The sequence below is a fragment of the Geospiza fortis genome, unplaced genomic scaffold (assembly GCF_000277835.1).
Source record: "Geospiza fortis unplaced genomic scaffold, GeoFor_1.0 scaffold112, whole genome shotgun sequence".
NCBI lineage: Eukaryota > Metazoa > Chordata > Aves > Passeriformes > Thraupidae > Geospiza > Geospiza fortis.
The window spans coordinates 24,574,727-24,591,699 of record NW_005054298.1 but is presented as its reverse complement, the minus strand read 5'-3'; the positions used below and the strand labels follow the sequence as shown (position 1 = coordinate 24,591,699).

The 16,973-nt window shown below is 37.4% G+C and overlaps 1 protein-coding gene across 1 annotated transcript; it reads left to right on the top strand.

Annotated features, from left to right (window-relative positions):
• The first annotated feature begins 334 nt into the window (after positions 1-334).
• On the top strand, positions 335-16,966 carry FAM117B (family with sequence similarity 117 member B). Its single transcript, XM_005415928.3, has 7 exons — positions 335-477; positions 4,891-4,983; positions 5,502-5,615; positions 11,317-11,460; positions 12,464-12,689; positions 13,511-13,631; positions 15,810-16,966. Exons 1-7 carry the CDS (start codon positions 457-459, stop codon positions 16,126-16,128), a joined length of 1,038 nt encoding a protein of 345 aa, XP_005415985.1. The 5' UTR covers positions 335-456; the 3' UTR covers positions 16,129-16,966.
• The last annotated feature ends 7 nt before the right edge of the window (positions 16,967-16,973 follow it).

Sequence of the window (16,973 nt, the reverse complement as noted above, 5' to 3'; positions counted from 1 at the left end):
TATCTATGTGTAAACACAGCCATTTTTATTTCTTCTACACCTTCATCATTTAAGAGATGACTGTTAGACTTTTAAAGGAGTAAATAGTGGTGTGTAAGCACTAATGTAACATTGGTGGCATAAGAATGTTTTTAAGGAAACCATAAAAACAGATTTCAAGCTTATTCAAACAGAATAGAGCCTGGAAAAGCAAACTTAATTTCCATATTAAAAGTATCTGGTTGTGTACATAATAACGTAGTTCCAATTTGATATGATTTCTTGTAGACTGTTAAATGGATAAGCTCTCTCTTGATTTCTTTGTAATCAAATGTTCTGGCTCTAACAGACAAATCAAGACCCCCTTCATCAAGCCCTTCCAGTATTGTTCGCCGCACCTCTTCACTGGATACACTGGCTGCTCCATACCTCGCTGGCCAGTGGCCTCGGGATAATCACGGGCAAGCTGCTCCCTGTATGAGAGACAAGGCGACACAGGTAGGACAGTTTTTTTTGTCTTTGGAGCACTTAAGTGTGAAGACAGGATTTAAATGTAAGAAGCTTTTCCCTTGAAAACATTCACTTTAGCTTTCTTGCTCACAAGTTCCTATTCACTTTCAAATTGCAGGAATCCTACCTTTACTGTTGCATATGTGAATTATTTGCATTCTTTAAGTAAAGGCAGAGAACTGTAGTATCTTTTAGGTGTTCCACTTCCTTCTTGCCTCAGGAAAACACTAGTGGATTGTACATCTGTATTCTTATTGTTCTTACAGGGTGCAGTACGCTAGATAGCGCTGGAATTAATACTGTTTACTTTAGATTTATACGGAGAACTTAGTGAAGTATCCTTATATGTATGTCTGTCTCCAGCTCTTCATCCTCTGTTTGTAAAAGCCCCATAATGTTCACCTGGGTTTTGTGCACCAAGTGTAGAATTATATGCATTGAAGAGCTGCCTCCTTGAACCGTGAATGGTGTTGAAATCTAGCTCAACTGAAAAGTGTTAAAAAATACATGATTTGCCAATAAACATCACCTGCTTAACCAAATTTCACAAGCTCTAAAGGTTCAGTCATGTGCCACCTGTAAAAATGGAACCAACAAGCAATTGAATGAAATCCCTATGCCTGGATCATGGTTTCAACAAGCAGTGCCCACGAATTCCAAAGAACATAAGCAGAATGCAGTTGGAAGAGGATCTCATAGCATATGAGACATCCTTGTGTTTGAACTTCTGTTAGGTTTGGTAACAGTAGAAAAAATGTGTCCATATAGTCTTCAGTGTGTAAGGACGTGTAGGGTGTTGAGCGGATGAGATCTGTGAGGCCTTTTTGAGATCCACAGCCTTTTGTGGGAAGAACCACAATTCAAAGAGCAGATCAGTGGAGAAGGGAAGGTGTTTTGTAGGGAAATATGCCCGTGTGGATAAGGTGGAATTAGGAGCTGGTTAAGAAGAAAGGACTTGAGGAACAAGTTTTCTGTGCAGGAAAATGAATTAGAAAAATGGTTAGACAGGGTGAAAAAAGTAAGCAAATTGAAGTAAGAGGAGGAGAATGAAGAAAGGTATGTGATATAAGGTATGAGTGGTTGCTTGTGCCTAGCTATTAAAAGGCATTCTTTAAAGGGCAGAACTAAACCCATATGGCTGTCCTAACAATTAATTTTCTTATTTGATTCCTTAGAATAATAATTTTTACAAAATAATTGTATTTCTGTACTGCTGCCAAAGTGTTTGCTATGTTCAGTTGATCTCATTCAGATTAATTTTGATATATTCTGAATCATGGTTGGGCTTTTATAATCTGTATTTGCCAGATATCATCCTTTTTGGCTTGCATTTTGCTTTTGGCTTTGCTCTTCCAATTCTGACACGTCTAACTGCTGGGGTAGTGGGGCTTTTGTAGAGGAAATGTGTTTGAAAGGTTAATGGGAAGACTGTAAAGGGCATTAGATATTTCTGCAGAATGAGTACATTTAGTGGTGATTTGTGGTAGTGTATTTCTAAGAGAACTAGAATGATCTGTTTGCACTTCCTAATTTAGAATTTATCAAACCAGTAGAAAACTTAGGGCTACAGACATATATTTGTATGTCCAAAGCTGATGTTGATATGACACTGATGAGGTATTACTGCTTTTAATGTTCCTGAGAGCAGCCACTGGAGCTAAGGACAAGTTTTAAATGTGACTTACAATGGTTAGTTTCCCAAGATAATACAGGCTGCCCATTTGTACTGTTCAGCTTTTCTGAAAATGTTGTATTTGGATGAAGTTTCACTGGTGAGATGCTCTGGTTCCTGTGTGTGTAACTTCAGATTTCACAAAGTCCGACAAGAAATGAATGTGTTCTGATTCTAAGAACAGGAATTTAATTGGCAATGTTATAAAAGGCTTTCAGGTTGAGGATGTCTTGATTGTGTGGAGTTATGGCATAGGGAGCAGAGTCTTTCAGGAAGCAGGCTGGGAACAGATGGCATTTAGTGGCACACTGCAGCTTGCAGGCCTTTCTAGAGGTGCCCGTGGGTCATGGCTGAGAGCTGTGTAAGGGACCCCGGGTCATGCAGAGACTGTCTCTCTGTCAGACTCCTCCTGCAACTGAGGATTTTGATGAAAGCTGTCTATAAAACTAGACTGAATTGTGTAGGTGGAGAATAGTTGTTGGATGATGAATAGGTGTGTTATTGAGCATCCAATGGTCTGGCTAGAATTCATACCTGCACTTATTAAGTGCCCATAAAACAGATGTTAATAATCTCATCTTTTTTGCTTTGAATGAAACATGTTTGTCTTAGCAGTTAAAATGAGACAATTACTTTGTATTCTATTAATTCTTAAATAATTCATTTTGACTGGAAATTTCTTCCCTCTTAAGACTTTTTTTTTCTGAAATGTTCTACTGTCTGTAATAAATTCAGCCTTAAACTAATTTCTTGGTAATTCTAGAAAGCAGGGAGGATGTTGTGCATGGTAACAACTAATAAGCAAGTAGCAGTACTTTAAGAAACCAGAGAAATATAAATCCCACTTTGCCTATTGGTTATTTGGTCTATTTCTTGATAATAAATATTACAATCAAAATTTGGGGAATAAATAGGAGAAGACTTGCCAAAATAGTATTGCATTTCTGTTTTGTTTCCTATAGTTGAATCTGAAAAGATTTCTATTTGTTTTGAGGATGAGCATCAAAGCAACTTTATTGCTTTAAAATGAATCAGATATTAATTTATTAAATAATTCTTGAATTTTGAGTCAAAGTCTTGAATATAAATTAAAGGCAAAGACTAATTAGAGTGTTAATTATTCTCCTGTAGGCAAGTGTAATGGTTGTGCTGAGTTGGGAAGCTAGAATTAGTAGCTAAAGCTTACTGTTCCAGGAGTTAGAGGATAGGATGATACTCCTGACTGACATTTGAGAACTGATTAGACAAAGATTAGTACTTGGGAATGGGGGTTATCAATTATTCTATTATAAAGATCAGTGAGTGCTTTTCTAGAAAAACAGATTGTAATGGATTCTGATTTTGCTATGAAATAGGAATTTCAAAGCAACCCTATTAACTTTATTATTCAGATTTGTCCTAGTTAGTTTTTGATTTGAAATGATGAAGATTAAAAAGTACTGATAGTGGAGGTTTCATTTGTATGAAACTTGTGTCTGTAACTGAAACTGGTGGGGTTGCAACCTGTATATTTGCAGTTAAGGCTCCATATTCCCTGCAAAATAGGGAATATCACAAAAGACTTGAGTTTCTGACACAAATGCAGCTGGGCTAGGAAAGGTCAGCATGTGGCTTCTGCAAGCTGTTAGTCTCATGTGTAAGAACAACCATGGCACACTGTAGATGTGAAGACTTTGAGGAAATCAAAGTTCTCTATAGGAGAAAGTGAGATATCCAGAAAATTAGGTTAGCTAGATCACCACTGTGTGCTAAGTACTGCTTGGTGGCAAGAGTGAATTTCAACGAATTTGCTCTCTTTCACTGTATAAAATGCTTCCAGAAATTCTTCCCCTTACTTCCTGTGACTGCTCAGAGATTCCTGATAGATGCTACTGTCTGTCATCTTAGAGCCCTTACAGTTCACCATGTTTGAAGACATTCCTGGAGGTGGCTAGATGGGAATACAAACTGCCCATAAAGCAGTATCATGCAGTATTATCACAGGCTTGCCTGTGCATTTTCTTATGTGAGGTACAGCGTGTCTTAATGATACTTTGCATTTCTCAAAACTCCTTCACCACAATATGTTTGTGAGATTTTTTTATTAAACACTAATGGCTCTGTTGGTTCAGTGAAACCAGCTTAGTATTATCTGTGTTGCTTTCTGCTTGGCCTGGGACAACTGTGAACCTGGAACCCTTTGAGATATTAATAAATTTATTCCCTACTTTGCAATAGCTCTAGTGGTGCTTATATGCCTTGCTTTCCTTCTCATTCTTGAGAGCAAGAACGTGATTTTGAAGCTGTGCTGGTGCAGGCTTTTCACAGTGCTTACACCAAGCCACCCTTGCTAATGCTTTAGAAATAACAAGGTCAGCATCTGTGCAGGAAATGAAATGTACCATCTCCCCCAGTTCAGCACCCTCACAGTGGCTCTTCAGAGCTCTGTAGCAGCCTGTGGTACATCTGGCTGTGAGTACTGCCTTATGTTCAGTCATTTGGAAGGGAAACTAGCACATCCCTGTATTACACTAGGTCTGAAAGTTGTGGGTTTGGGGTTTTTTATTTATATAGTTTCACTCTGCTTTTTTGTACCTTACCTTTGAGAAAGGCTTCTAGTTAGTTACTGTTCACTTTCAGTTCTGAATCTAGCATATCTTAAGTGTTCTCTTTTCTAATTTCTCTCAAAATATTCTGCCAGAAAGTAGCAATTACCTTTTTTAATTAGTCCTGTAATCTTCTTCCTACAGACAGAAAGTGCCTGGGCTGAAGAATATTTGGAAAAGAAGAGAAGCTCACACAAACGTTCATCATCATGGGGCAGCAATGAACAGCTCAAGGAGGTCAGAAATTACTTGAGAACTTTGGATTAAATGTTTTTTTGGTATGCACTGTTACCATGATGCTTCAGGAAGGCAGGAGTATTTTACTACTTTGTTTAACTATACAGATGGTGGGCTTGGTAAAACATATGAAATTGCTTTTCGTTTGCTATTGCTTTAATATAAAAATGCAGGTCAATTAATATTTTCAATCTGAATTGAAAATGTGTGGGAAAGAAAATGTTAAATGCAAGTGACTTTTTTATCAAAGAGAGAAGTAACAGCAGTGACCTTACTACTTTCAAATTTTATGTATTTCAAGTTCTTTTACTAAACCTCTAGAGGTGTCTTCTGAGCATCAGCTGAACTGTTAGCTAGCGTACTAGGTTTGCAAGAACTTGAGTGTAATCTAGTGCTGGCAGTAATTATGAATGTTATGGTAGTAAATAATTTTAAAGAAGTGATGGAGTAAATGGGTGAAATTACCTGTGTACCTGAATACACCTGTTGAGATCTGACATGAATTTTTCCTTTGTTAGATTGCAAAATTGCGTCAACAGCTGCAGAGAAGCAAACACAGCAGCAGGCATCATCGGGACAAGGACAGACAGTCCCCTTTTCATGGCAACCATGCAGCCATTAACCACAGCCAGGTAAGGCTGAGTGTTTTTTGCCCATATTGGGTAGCTAATACTACTTTCAGGTCCTTTCAAGGTTGTGATTTGTCTTAGAGGGAACTTAGAAATACCACAGACTGCTCAATATGTGATAGCTACAGGTGAATTCTATGAAATAGAGCTCTTTCTTTTGGCTGCTTGATTGAATGGGAGCCCAGATCTGTTTGTTACTTGGGTGAGCTGGCTTTGAATTCCCACTTTCAAATAATTTCAGGTAGTTAAATATGTCCTTGAAGCAAGGTTTTTAAAGTGCATTCTGCAGGTTCCACAAAAGGATGACAGATAAGTTAAATCTAAAACTACAGACCATCTTCTTCGTTACATGTCGCTGTGACTGTTATGGCTTTGCACGTAGAGTATGGCATGGAGCAAACTGCTGGTAAAACTGTGTACTCAAATGAAAGGTAGCTTTTCTGAGCACATTTTGTTGGTCTTGCCAAACACTCATCTAATACTGTGATGAGATTTAGAGAGCTTACCTGACAAAAGGCTACTCCATGAGATTATTTAAGTGTTTACACACTTTGTAACATCATCCAACCTTTTTAAGATTTTGTCTTTTTTTCCGCATTTATCCTGCCTTGAGACTTAAAGTAATAATCCCTTCTGCAAAAATTGTGATGGTTAGGCCACCACATGTTCTGTGTGCAGTTTCAGTTTTATTTCAAGGCTTCTAATGAGGTCAGGTTGACAGAGGTGTAATATTTTTAGCTCAATTCATATCAGGCGTAAAAAAATTATAGGCTTTCAAAAACACAGATCATTTTTCAAGTGTGTTTTTGTTGAGTAACTTTAAGAAAGCCAATAGAAAAGTTTGGTGATTTTTTTTTCAAAAGGAAAGTTTTTTTTCTCTCCCTACTGATATCTCATGAATGTACATTTGATACACACATTTTTTTTAACAGTTACAAAAGGAACAAATCCATCACAATAGCCTTGGCAAGGCAATGTAGTTGAAAGAAACTAGGAAACTGTCAGTGTTATGAATTGAGAAAGTAGTTCAGCTGTGAAACTTCTCTGAAAATCTAATTACATTGCCAATTACTCCTGAAATGCCATTAATTGTTCCAACAAATATCATAATCTGACAACAGTTAATAAAAATTTTCATTTCTGTCATTCTGTCCTTCTGGAAATAATTTAGGTCAGGTTCTTTCTTTCAAAGTCAGGTGTCTGAGTGAATGTGTTCTACTTCAAGAATGAAAATAAGAAAATAGTGTTTTGAATTTCTTCTACTCTGCTGTTCTTAACTCCTACTTTGTATAAAAGTCATAAGCACCTTTTGTCTCAGACCCTAACTTCTTATCCCTGCTGTAGGACATTTAGTTAGCAGTCATGGCTTTTCAGAATTTGCATGCCTCTTGAATTCAGTTTATCGGTAGTTTGAATTCTCTGCTACTGGAAATATTTAGGAATTTTTTTTAGAATTACATTTTTTGACATAGCAATTTAGGAATTACTGAAGTGCAGGTGCAGTGTACTGTGCTGCTGATTTTACTGACTGCTCAAGTCAGAACAGCCCAAAATTATGAATGAAGAAAGACAACTGACCCAATCCCTTTCTAGGGGGTTTTGAGAAAGTTCAACATGAAATGTTGATGAAAATCAACACAAAATGTGTCAAACTTTTGCTCAAAAAAACCAAACCAAAACAAAAGACAGACCAGCATACTTGATTAAGGTGTTTTTTCTGAATTTGTAGAACTTGAGGACATTTTCAACCAAAAAGTATACTGAAGAACTTTTGATGTGGGCCCTTTAGTACACTGGAGAATTACATGCATTTTAATAGGTTTGCTTGGCATTCTACAAACCTGTGGGTTTCTGAATGCTAAGGTATTGCCACTTGAGCACAGATGATCTTAGTGAGTTTTAATTTCAAAAATGAACAGCTATGCTGCTATTCTGAAAAATACCTCCCCAAATTATGTATACAACTTTTTAAGCATACTAATTTTATTATTTTGTTTCTGGTATGGATGTCTTTACATTCTGCCAAATCTCATAGTACGTGAATAAAATATTGTGCAATGGATAATTCGTTTTTGGGCTTGTGAAACAAACTATAAAATGTAAATTAAAGAAAAGCAGCTTTTCCAGGACTGTGTTACAAAACAAAACATTGTTTTTCTTGGTGAATTTTGTGCCAGCTGTGTCAAGCTACTTGCAAAGGGAAGAAGTTAAAGAAGGATTCAAAGAGTAAGTGAAGTTTTTAGGTTAATGGCATTTAGCAGCTGTTTTTTAACTCAGTGAAAATCTGTAACTGTAGTCATCAAGGGCAAAGTTCCTGATCGCTTTTTTTGAGAACTGCTGAACTAGAATTTTTGGCAGCAGCTCTGTTCCTTCAGGATTTTTGGGAAGGACTGCGTGGAAACCAGAATTTAGTAATTAGAATATTTAGAAATTATTTTTTTACATTCCTAGCTTGAAGGAAACTTTTGTGTTTGTTGACTCTAAAGGGTCATGTAAAGATTTCTGAGCTCAAGGAGTTGGATTCCTGACAAGGTAGAAAAAGGGTTAGGAAATTGTGTCAGTAGTTCCTTTACAGAGACCAGGTAAACTCTGTTTAACATCTGGAAAATGGCATTCTCTTCTAGTTAAAAGAAGAAATTTTAGTGGATTTATTTCCTCTTTCCTTCACTACTTAAACTTTACTGCAATTCTTGAATTATAGCAAAACTTTTAGTGGTTCTTGCTAGCTAAGCTTCTAATTGGTTGTTTATTTGTGCTTCTTTCTAATATGATTTTTGTGTGAAGAAAGAAATCCACACAATGTCTGTAGAATAAGCTTGTTTAGCTGTTCCTGACCCTCTGCTCACAATCAGGAAATAGCTGGGGAGGATCAAGTCCTTGCTGTTGACTACGGTTTTTTTCAGAACGAATGATTGGTTTTTTGTTTGTGTGGTTTTTTCGTTATTCAGGAAGTGTTCCTTTCTGTCTCTCTTTAACTGGAAGAGGAGTTTGCAGAAAGGTCATAGCATACTCAGGTGATCTCAAGATGCTTCTGAGAACATTTTGAGTTAATTGCATGGTGCTAAATCTGTGAACAGGCGTCAAAACAATGGGATCTTCTTATATTCTCAGTGTTGGTATAAGGAAGAAACTAGAATTGAGACCAGAACTGAAAACAGATGGAAGAATAAATGGATTATTTTTTCCAACATAATGTTTTTTTCCTCAGTGCACTTGGCTGATATTACATTTTTACTTGGCACTCTGAACCATCAAGGCCCCTGCTCCTTTAATTTTCCTAGCAACCCTGTGTCCCCAGTGTCTGACCAATTGATTGATACTGAGATCAGCTGCATGCATTTCACAGTGTTGGGGGCATGGGTTTTTTTGGTGTCACTCTTACCAGCTCACTAGGTGGAACATTTCATTTTTTGAGTAGAATTACCATGATATGTTCAACCTGGAGGTGGCTTGATGTACAAGCATCACAAGCCCTGGGATTCTGTTTAGAGTTTTGTTACTTGTGAAAAATTGGAAGAGCTTAGAGCATTTTTCCTGAACTGTCTGTGAACAATTTAGATTTGCCATCACCCCTTTTTCCTTCCTCATGAGTGTATGTCATACCTGTAAGTTTCAGAACTGAAAATTCTGTGCCAATGTGTTACTGTGTGAGCACAGTCATTATTATCCTGTGGTTGGCACCTTGCCTCCTTGTGACCATTCCTGGGTATTCAGATGAGTAGTCCAGAGCTGGTGGCCTATTCCTGCATGTCCATGCAGACCTCTGTGAAGGCAGTATTTTTAATAAGGTTTCTTGTTTTGAGACTGATTGTTCCACCCTTGTCACGATACCTCCTTCCTTTTCCACCCTCTAGCACCCTGGGCTAAGAAATCATCCTCAGTCAGGTACAGAATATTATTTTTCTTGGAAGTGAAACATGCTGTACTGAACTATATTGAACTCTACTGAATCTACTATGAGCTCTTCAAATAGTAGCATGAACCTAAGAATTTTTGTGGTTGGCAATCATATTTTAAGGTGAAGAGTTCCCACATTTTGCTAACAGCTGCTGAAATCTTAAAGCATACTCGTGTTCTACTTTTTAACAAGCCCAGTTTGTCCTAAGAATGTGTATGTTGAATAACTGGGTACATAAAGCCTTTAGTGCCTGAACTTGTGAATATCAACCTGTATTAGTTTACTGGATTGTTGACCCAAGGCCTTGCTTGGAACAGAATTAGCAGCGTTGCTTTCTCAGACTTTTTGGTGCTCTTCTCCAGTGTTTTGTTTTCATCTTCAGGCAAGACTTTAGAAACTCTTTATGAGTTTGGCCACTGTGAGACTGTTTTATTTTTGTTGACAGAAACAGAGTGACAAGCATTTCCTGAACAGAAGCTTTTGTAGTTTTTGTGCAAGTCTTTTTTAAGATGTTTGGTTTTTGGGTTTTTTTATGGCTAACCTAATGTTTCAGGAAAGCAGAACCAATATAATTCATGAGTTCTGCTGCTGTAGAGATTTGTGATTGTGACAAGAAGTCTCTGTTATGATCTGTGCTTAAAATGTCTTGTGTACATTAATTTTTCTGAGGTAGATTTTCTGCCAGACAAGCTTTGTGTGGTTTCTGAGAATGTACACAGGAAATTAAAATGCTTTGCTGTCTGTCTATGTAGTCTTGTTACTTAAAGGAAAAATTAAAATAAAATCCCCTCACAAAAATAGCCTTTGAAGACCAGATAATGCTGGTCTTTCATTCATTAGAGGAGTTGCTCTCAATTATGGCACACTAGACCACAGAGTCCAGGAATTTTATGTGGGAATTCTACTGTGACTTAAGCGTGTTATGCAGTTCTTTAAATTGAACTGAATGTTTGCAGAAAGTATTACATTACCTGCAGTACACCACTGCTTAATGAGTACAGAATCTTCTAATATTCTGGCAGGGAGACTTTTTTAACAGGAGGGCAGATGCTAATAGAGAGACTGGGAAATCTCAAGAAGTTGTGGTGTACCAAAGGGAACTCTGGGAAATTTCAGTAATGTGTTTTCTAAGAATGAAGTTTTTGTGCATATTTTGAAGCACTGGATTTTTAAACTGTTAATCTTCCTTCTGAAGCAACTAAGTATTAACAGTTGGGTTTGGGTTTTATCCTTTATGTGGAAGTCTCTCTAAGTTGTTTTGTCAAGGTTTTATTCTGTCTTAGTACCGTTAATACATTGGTCTTAATTTTTAACATAGTGCAATCTTGCATTTGTGGAATAATTTTCCTTCTGCGTTTGTCATGTTATTGCAGGTGGCCACAAATTTCCATTAAAATATCATTTTAATGTGGTTACCATCCAACAATGAGTGATTTGATATTGTGGTATAGCTCACTTTAGGAGAAATGGAAATGTATTTTAAAGGCTTCAAAATTACTTACATTTAAATGTTTACTGTTTCATTTTCACTTGTAAAGCTATGGCAAGCTAGAGGCAGACCATATCAAGGGAGATTTTGAGACTAGGTTATGTAGCTTTTCCTGCTAGAAATTGGATTTGAAACAAAATTCAGGATGTCTGCCTTCAGTTCAAGCATCCATTTGAACACAATCGCTATGGTTTCGTGTAAATCCTTGATACTCGAGCGTAGCTGTGTTCTGTTTCAAGGGTCACTTTTGGGTAGAAATAGTAACTTTGTTTTGTAAATAAATCTACATTGTTTTGTTATTGTCTCTGGTTCTTTAGGCTCACATCCCAAAGAGTGCTCTCGTTCCTGTGATACCGATTACCAAATCAACGGGGTCACGGTTCCGAAACAGCGTAGAGGGATTGAATCAAGAGATTGAGATAATAATTAAGGAGACAGGAGACAAAGAGGAACAACTTGTTGTATGTATTTGCCACCATGTTTGCTCTATATAATTGTTTTCGTTTTGCTTTGAGATCATAAACTTTATTTTGCACCATTTACATATTAAATTTGTCAGGAATTAATTTTAATTATATTTTTATTTATTGTTTTCTTTAATAAGGTTAAGTTGAAAAGTCTCTTGGACAGCAAAAAGAATGAAAGAGTTAAAGCTTGAATCTGAACCTTTTCCTCTAAATAAGAAATCTCAGTAAAACAGGGAAAAGCAAAGTGTCTGTTTTGAGAGTTTTTGTAGGAACTCTTTTTTGCCCATGCTGAGCTATCCCCATTCTAGGTGAACCATAATTTGCCCATTTTTACTGTTCATTTTATTTTAATGGTTTTTAGAGGTGAATTTAGTAATAAGGTATCAGAAATACAGACTGTGAAGATGATTAAGGAACCAGAATGTCTTTGATATGAAGAGAGAGATGGGAGTGTTCAGCCTTGAGACACAGCTCTGGGGATCTTATCAATGTGCATAAGCATCTCATGTGCAGAAATGGAGGGAGCTGGTCTCTTTGCACTAGTGCCCAGTGATGGGGAAAGAACCAGTGGGCATAAATTTAAAAATCTTAGGGCTTTGTTGGTTTGTTTTTTGGTTTTTTTCAAATGTCTGAGGGTGTGTAAAGCCCAGAGCAAGTTGCCCAGAAACGTTGTGGAATAATTGTCTATGGAGATATTAAAAACTTGACAGAGTCCTGGATACACTGTTCTACCTGAGTCTGCTTGAGCAGAGATGTTAAACTTGATAATCTCAAGAGGTTCTTTCCAGCCTCAGGAATTCTGTGATGATGTGAAGTTTTCGAAATTGTCCTTAGCTCCTGAACCTGACATTTTAGTTTCTTATGAAGTTGCATGTAACGAAGAAAATTTTCGTCCTCAAATGGTTATATGAAACCCAAAAAGACCCTCACTATTACTGGATTTAAAGAAATTGCTATCCAGACAAGAGCAGCTGTCTGATACCTTTAATTCTAACAGCCTCAAGATATTCCAGACGGGCACCGTGCCCCGCCTCCACTGGCACAGCGCAGCAGCAGCACTCGCAGCATTGACACCCAAACGCCCGGTGGGGCAGACAAGGGCAGCAACAACAGCAGCCGCTCCCAGTCCGTGTCTCCAAGCTCCTTTCTCACCATCTGTAATGAAGGCAGTGAGGAAAGCCCGTGTTCTGCAGATGATCTGCTTGGTGATTCCAGAGATAAAGGTAGAGTGTCACTTTAGAAGTTCAACAATGCTGAATTTGTGCGATGTGCACAACTATATTGGTAAAAGAGAGGGTTTGTTCCCTACATCTGTGGAAAAATGGTAGAATGTAGTTTTTTTGTACATGATCAGGTTTTTTGCAAATGCTCCATATATGTGCACACACATTAATTAAAGCTGGATAGATGTGACTGAGGAATATGGTTCCCAAAAAGCTTTTATTTTAAGTAATAGATTATTCGAGTATTTTAAGCAGGTTGGAGAAGCAAGAATGTACAGTAGCAGGTGAAACAGCACAGTAGTCCTGTTGCTTGTGTTGGGTATTTTTTATGATCTTGGCCAAAATCTGCAACCTTATAGCATTTCATAGACATACCCATAAAAGTTTAAGTGTTTAGGGTTTATTTAATTATTCTTTTTTCATCTGGAATCTTTTGAGATATCCTAGGAGAATTTTATAATTCAACATAAACCTGTTCTCTTTTTTAAAGAATATGGCTTCTGCCCATTTCTTTTGGCTAGATGGTGATAGTACAGAACCATAGGTTTAGGTTTGCAGTTGAAAACTGAAAATGTCCAGAAATGATCAGATATTGCAGAGAAGCCTGAAAATGTTATAAGAAGAAACAGAAAGAAGGAAAGAAATTGAGATAAGAAAGCTTATTTGCAAATGAAGGCTTTGAAGGCAAATGAAAATGTTTTTAAATTTCATAACATTGGTAATGAAGTGGCTTTAAATTCAGGGGGCGTTTAAAGGTAGCTCTTGTGGTTTTTTTTTAATCGTGTGTCACATTTATATAATGAGCAACTCTGTTCCTGCAGAAAACGGGAATAATTCTCCCTTGCCAAAATACGCTACCTCGCCAAAACCCAACAACAGCTACATGTTCAAGCGTGAACCTCCTGAGGGCTGTGAAAAGGTGAAAGTCTTTGAGGAAAACTTGTAAGTTGATTTTTGCTACATAAGAAATAACATCCAAGATTAATTATTGCTTTTTTGATTTTGTCTCAGATAAAGTTATTAGTCCAGTTGCTAAAGCCATGCTAACAACCTGATGTCTGTTTTTTGGTGTGACTATATATTGGCATATCTGTATGTAGGTTACTGCTGCCATTTAGTGTTAAAACCTTGAGTGATGTTTTTTAAAAACCAGCATAATTTGAGAGGAGTCTCTTACCTGGCAGACAGTGGGAGAAGAGCTCAAATAATCAGATAGGGGGAGAGGTAATAACAGGCTGTAACATCAGCTAATGTCACAGCTTGACAGGCACATCCAGTCATCTAGACTCTGAAGACTAAATCAGCTAAATCAATGTAGTTGTGAAACTTCTAGTGACAGAGGAGTGAACTTGACCCTGAATATTTGATGCTTTGATTATTCTGGAAATGCCAACTTTTGTGACTTGGGAATATTCTTGGGATGTTACGTTTTATTATTATTTCAGAGTAGTTTTTATACCCTTATGTCACTTGTATACTAGAATCTTAACCTACAGTTAAAAATTCCATATTGTCACATGGAGTATACAAGGAGTATAGATATGTTACAATTCTCTTATATTATCTCAAGAATGCCATCTATTATAAATGTTAGTTTAAAAGGAAGTGAGCTTGGCTGACCTGTGCAAATGGATTTTGAGAGGTCTCTACAGCCTGTCCCATGGTGATGTGGGAAGGGTTACAGTAACTGAAGTTACCTGTCTGTATTATATTGTTAACTATGTCACTGACAGATAGTTAGTATTCATTTGCTATAGGAGCATACTCTATTGCAGTTTGACTCACGTTTGCATTTCTTTTTGGAAGTCCTCTCTGCGTAACTGTAGAACTGCTCTGCTGTAGAGTGAAACAAACTTCTGCAGAAGTTTCTACATAGCCATAGTAGTCCTCAGACACTGCAGTCTGATGAAAAAACATATTTCACATCTGTTACTTGAATTCCATGTGTATGTGGAATACATGAGTGTAACTATTTCAAGCTCAACCTTTGTTTAATGTAATTTCTATTTGGAAATCCTATACAGGATTTTCATTTGGGAAGGAAATTTACAATTGGGGTTGAATTTTCTGGACACTAGGGAGAATCAGCTAGCATGGAAATGTACCCTATCTTATGAGCAGGATTTCTTTTCACAATAAAATATCTCTACAAAAATACACTGGCTTGCTTGGCTTAGTAAAACGAAAACAGAAGTGAACATGGCTCTTTTACAAACACAAGGAAGGGAAGGAGAGGTTATAGGCTAAAGGACAATGCTGGCAACAACAAAAAGTGAATAAAAATTTCTGGTGGCTATTTTCAAGTAGTAAAGAGAGAATTTAAAGCAGATTTCTATAGTTCTGTCTTGAAGTAGACTTTGGCTACTGTAAGTAGATTTACATTGCAGTGTTAAAACATAGAAGGCATTCCTAAGCTATCCATGATTTCCATTCCAGCTCTGTTTTTCTTAAAGCATGACTTGGTCTGAGTTCTGTGCTGAGATGGCAAAACTGCAAGTCAGGATCTAAATTTGTGTTCCGCACTTCTTTCCTAGATTATAGGTACTTGATCAGGAAAACTACATTTTACTCTCTGCATTGAGTTTTTTAGTAGGATTGGGGTCATCTTCTGCAGAGAGTCAGAGCACGCTCATGTGAACATGCAAAGAAGGCAAAAGTATAGAAAAGGAGAACTCCAGATGATTATGAACTCCTTTGAGATATGCAGTATTAGGACCATTGCTATACTAGCTTTCTTTCACAGGGCTTGCTGTATAAATAGTGTCTGTATGTGGGGCAGAACTGGTTGGGTTGTGAAAGTTTCTGGAGAACATGATTGAAAATACTTTCTCATATAATGAATGTGCTAATTCATGGAATAGGGTTTGTGATCAAGCATGAAGTTGGTTTGGAAGCAGCCTGCCCTAAGAACATGCTGTTAGTTGCAGCACGTTTAAACAAGCGTTTTAAACCATCTTGTCATTTGCTGTCTGCTGTTGGTGTCATTAAGGCATTATTGAGTAGCTGAAATACTTCACATTGAAACCTCGACTTGTTTCTGATGATGTGTTCAGCAATACATCCCTGCCATTGGCAGAACTTGATTGTTCCATAAAACTATTGTGTGTATTTTATTTCTAGGCCAAAGCCATTGCACGAAATTCCAGCCTTCTATTGCCCTGACAAGAACAAAGTGAATTTCATTCCGAAAAGTGGCTCTGCTTTCTGTCTTGTCAGCATCCTCAAGCCACTTCTTCCCACCCAGGATCTCACACTTAAGGGCACTACACACAGCCTGACTGTCTCCTCCAGCATGACGCCTGGTTTATTACAGCCCATTTCTATGGCCTCCTTGACTACAAGCACAGATCAAGACAGGATTTCTCGTGGAACAAGTACAGTAATACCACAGACCTCTCTGCTCCAGCAGTCAGGATGTATTGAGGAAGCTGAAGAATAATTTAGATTGTCTTTGACATTTTTCTGAGCAACTACTGGGAAAAAAATGGAACCAGTTGACCGGACCTTTCTAATCACACACACGCATTGTTTTAACAATTTATGGCCCTGCCATAATCAAAACTGTTTGTATAATTGACAGTTTGTAGCACATTGAGAAGTTCAGGAGGATGCAGCAGCTGATAAGCTGTTGTACTTTGTGCTTTTGAAGACTCTGGTTCTGTTTCTCTTCTGCTTTTTTTAAACACTGGTGAAAACAAAGACTATCATAATCCTTTCCCATTTAAAGGACCAGTTGTTGTGATGGTGTGTGTCCTCTGACTTTTTTTCCCCACTAAAACAAGTCTCAAGACCAGCCAGCTGATCCCATTTACCATTGTAATCTGCAGAGGGAGGGGCAATCAGATGGTTTTGCAAGATGTCTTTTGTATGAAAATGTGTATTTTGTAACAAAATTTTGCCTTTCTGGTTTGTAGCAGATGGTGTTTCCTGGTGATGATCCCCCTACCCTTTTTTTCCTTTTTTCCTTTGGTAGGGGAGGATTTTTTTATACTTGGCTGGCTTACAGCTGATGGGACCAAAGGATTGCTGAACTATTGCAGCAGTCTCAAATTATGTGACCTTGCTGAACAGCCTCAGACCTGAACAAAGCAAAACAAGTTAATACGTTTGAAACTTTTAAAAAAAAGAGTATGCAAAAACAGTGTTAGTGTATTGTGTAAATTTTTGATATCAAAAATCTGTGCTTCTGGTAAGTCACATTCTTAAAATTCCTTCCTTCACAGAATTCCTACTAGTGTTGGTTTATTGGCCGGAAAATTGCATTTTAAAGCACTTGCCCTGCTA